Source organism: Siphateles boraxobius, unplaced genomic scaffold (assembly GCF_051911475.1).
Source record: "Siphateles boraxobius isolate OS27281-9 unplaced genomic scaffold, OSU_SipBor_1 1, whole genome shotgun sequence".
Classification (NCBI taxonomy): Eukaryota; Metazoa; Chordata; class Actinopteri; order Cypriniformes; family Leuciscidae; genus Siphateles; species Siphateles boraxobius.
In genome coordinates this window covers 23432047-23435491 of record NW_027508699.1, presented here as the reverse complement: position 1 = coordinate 23435491, position 3445 = coordinate 23432047, and the positions used below count along the sequence as shown (strand labels likewise).

The 3445-nt window shown below is 37.6% G+C and overlaps 1 protein-coding gene across 1 annotated transcript; it reads right to left on the bottom strand.

Moving 5' to 3' along the window:
- en2b (engrailed homeobox 2b) lies at positions 1-3092 on the bottom strand. The gene is made up of 2 exons (XM_077230241.1): positions 2513-3092; positions 1-692 (listed from the first exon to the last, which is right to left on the bottom strand). The coding sequence occupies exons 1-2, from the start codon at positions 2982-2984 to the stop codon at positions 376-378; spliced, it is 789 nt and encodes a 262-aa protein (XP_077086356.1). The 5' UTR covers positions 2985-3092; the 3' UTR covers positions 1-375.
- Between the last annotated feature and the right edge of the window lie 353 nt (positions 3093-3445).

Here is a 3445-nt window from a genome sequence, read left to right as displayed (position 1 = left end):
TTTTTTTTTTTTTTTTTTTTACCATTTATTTTAAATCACAGTTGCCTGAATGCAGCAGGAAAAATCTTTGGACTTCAGCATGGATTAAACACGTTCACATGACACTCAACGTCAAGTGTCAATCAAATCGCTCCCCTTTTTTAAATAAAGAAGCGTCCTTTTCCTTGCGCACTATCTTAAGTTTCAGTCAGTGGACAGCAGTGATATTAATTTAAAAGGTTGTAGCCTACACCACCGTACACATAAAGTATATATACATATAATATTGCAGAATCATATGATTTCATACATATAGTTTTCATTCGTTTAATGCTGGTATTTTGTACACTGGCCCTTGTTTAGAATTATTGCATTTTAGATGTCCTGTCCTTCACGTTAATCGCTGTCTGATTTGTCGTCCTTTGCATTCGTGGCGTGATTGTATAGTCCCTGTGCCATCAGGTGTAATGCAAGTGAGTTTTTGCTCCCCGTAGCTTTTTTAATCTTCGCTCTTTTGTTCTGAAACCAGATTTTGATTTGAGACTCGTTGAGGCCGAGTTCCTGGGCCAAAGCTTGCCTCCTTTGCTCCGTCAGGTAACGGTTATTCTGGAATTCATTCTTGAGTCTCTGGAGTTGCTCCGCTGTGAAGGCTGTTCTTGGACGCTTGTCTTCCTTGGTTGGATTTTTCTTCTTTGGTTTGCGGGATCTTGGTCCTGCATTTCAGAATAATGAAAGAGATTACGTTTTGATCATGCCGTAATTAATGTTGTATTAGCATATTATCAGTATTTGCCTAATAGCCTAAAAAATAGGCTGCAATAATAAATAATGTTGTCTAGTAATAGTGTGTTGTTTAAAGTTACCTAATGGGAGCAAGTATAGCCAATTCTTTCAGATCGAATGATTCAAGGAGTCTGCTCTAGTTTTACTATGGGAGCATGGTGTAGTGGTGAGGGTGGGGGTGACTGCCAGAAAAGGAGGGGTGAAAGAGGCTTTTCCCTCTCTCTGTTGCCATAGGAACTACGTTTATAAGAGAACGTTTTTTATAAACTTGCTTTAAGAGTAGCACAGTTCGTTTAATGCTAGTAGCTTTCCCACGTCATATATTCCATTTTTAGTTAATTATTGGATAAGCTACTCCAATACACCCGCGTTCCGCGTGGCATGAATGCTGACAATAGATTGATCTGCAGCCTATGAGATGAGCCCTTGCTCGCACCCTATTTTTTGCACCTTTTATTTAGCTTAAGCTGATTTCTATATCGTATGTTTCGACTGCCATGATATAATATTAATCTTTTCACGTCGTATGATCGAAAATCAATTTAAGTATAGCCTTCGTATTAAACGTAGGCTGCCTAAACTCTCAACATGACAAGAGGGTTATAGGCTACACCAAGTTAGTGTGACCTGTCCAAATATTCACCACTAAGTAGGCTATGTGTAGACGGTTTCGTTGTCTAAAAACTTTGGTCAAATTGTGTTTCCGGATTGCATATTTAAAATGTTTTAAGATTATTCGCGCCAGATTATAGTAGAGCATATGGTCTATTAATCAGAGAAGTTTCGCCGTGACAACTTGCGTTGCTACTTTTTCGGAAGGCCGTTTTGTTCGCCATTTGAACTTCATTTGAAATTATTTGATCTAAAATCCATTTTTTTATTAATATTGTCTAAAATCATACGAAATGTGGATCTGTCTTGTGTCGGTTAGTGCTGTAATAATACCTAGGCTAGCCTATATTTATTTCAGGAGCTATTTTGAAGAGATCTGATTTAGCATTTAGCTACCGTGGTGCGTCCAACTCCATTGTCAAAAATATGCTAATTAAATATCAACAAAGACATCGAAGTAACAATGGCGAAAAACTACCCGTTACATTTAAAAATAATAATAAATAAATAAAGTGAAAAATTTACCATAACTACCCATCTTAATATTGTATTAATTTATTAGGCCTATTTCTCCCTTTTATTTCAGAACTCAAGAAATGTCAAGTCGAACATAAACGAATATATTGCACCATGAAACTAACATAGTTGTTTTTAGGGTTTTCACCTGATTACATAAAACTACGCCTCTAAACAAATAAATAATAATAATAATCAAAATTCGGATGATAATTACGGTGAAAAAAATAGCCTACTATAATAGTAGTAAAGCAATAAAATAGTTGTAGCTACACACATAGCCTATACTAAAGCAAATCTTTTTGCATCTATTTAAAATGTTTGCAAATATTAGATTTTAAATCATAATAAAATGTAGTTATTCCTGTTAATTTAAAAGAGAGTAGATTCCACAAAAGAGAACTCCCTGACTCTTGGCGGGCCGTTTCGCATTGGCTACATAAAGAACATTTCCTCTTCGTTTAAGTGCCCCATTTTAATCGACAAAATTTCTGTAATACTTTACAAAAAAACTTTTGTATTGTTATTTGTTCACTTTCAAGCCAAAACAGGTGCGCACTTTTTGAGTAGGCTACATAAAAATAACTTTGAACAAAAAATAAATAATAAAACTAATTCTTACCTGATGAAGGTCTGTCTGAATATCTTGTGCAATATACCCAAGCAGGCCAAAGCATTGGTTTGTTCGTCTGCCCAGCGTTACTTTGGGAGCAATCCGAATCTGAGCTTAAACACTGATCTCCAGTCTCTGCACGGGCTTTCAGAGGTGCGTCTGCAATAATATCAGTTTTTTTAGACGCGCTCACTGGGTGAGGGCTCGAGGTTCCTTCCCCGGACACTGGAGCTCCTACCTGTCCTGATCCGGGAGCCGATGGACAGCGGTTCTCTCTTTCAACTATATTAATTTCGTCGCGTCTGGTTCCTTCTTTCCTGCGACCAAAGTCTGGTCTTAAAATGTTGTCGATGTAAAAGTTGGTGATTCTGTGAGGGAGTAGGTTTCCAGGAGCCTGCAACAGGGGTAGAATAGCCCTATTGGACTCATCGCCCGAATCCTGACGCTCCACATCTCTGTTGCTATGATCATTTTCTTCCATAGTGAAACTCTCCAAATGTTCTTTTTAACCCCTTTCTTTCTCGCGCGCACACACACACACGTATGTTTGTGTTCCAGTTTTTGTTGTAGCCTATATTTTCCTTTTTTCTTGTCTCACTGCAAAGAGAAACAAATAGGAAAAAAGGACAAATCCTGTTTTCAGATTCTTTTGTCGGTTAAATACGACGAAACCGCCTTGTGTGCGTAGAAAGAAAAAACATAGTTTTAAAAATTAATCCCACAGTGTGCCCCTTGCAGTTGTCTTTATATTTACTTTATAAAACATACGGGGAAATTTAATCTATGCAATATCAAAGCAGTAGACCTGCTCTAGTAAACAAGGAAACGCAAACTGGCTCTGGAATACTTTCACTACGGATTTTTGTTCTTAATTTTAATACGAGTCCCCCGGGTGACGTCGCAGTCCGGTATCCTAGACACGTGCCTTTGGCCAATAAAGGG

Coding starts and splice junctions, on each gene's coding strand:
- en2b (XM_077230241.1), bottom strand. CDS start 2,984: ATGGAAGAAAATGATCATAGCAACAGAGATGTGGAGCGTCAGGATTCG. Junction 693..2,512: donor TTCAGACAGACCTTCATCAG/GTAAGAATTAGT, acceptor TCTGAAATGCAG/GACCAAGATCCCGCAAACCA.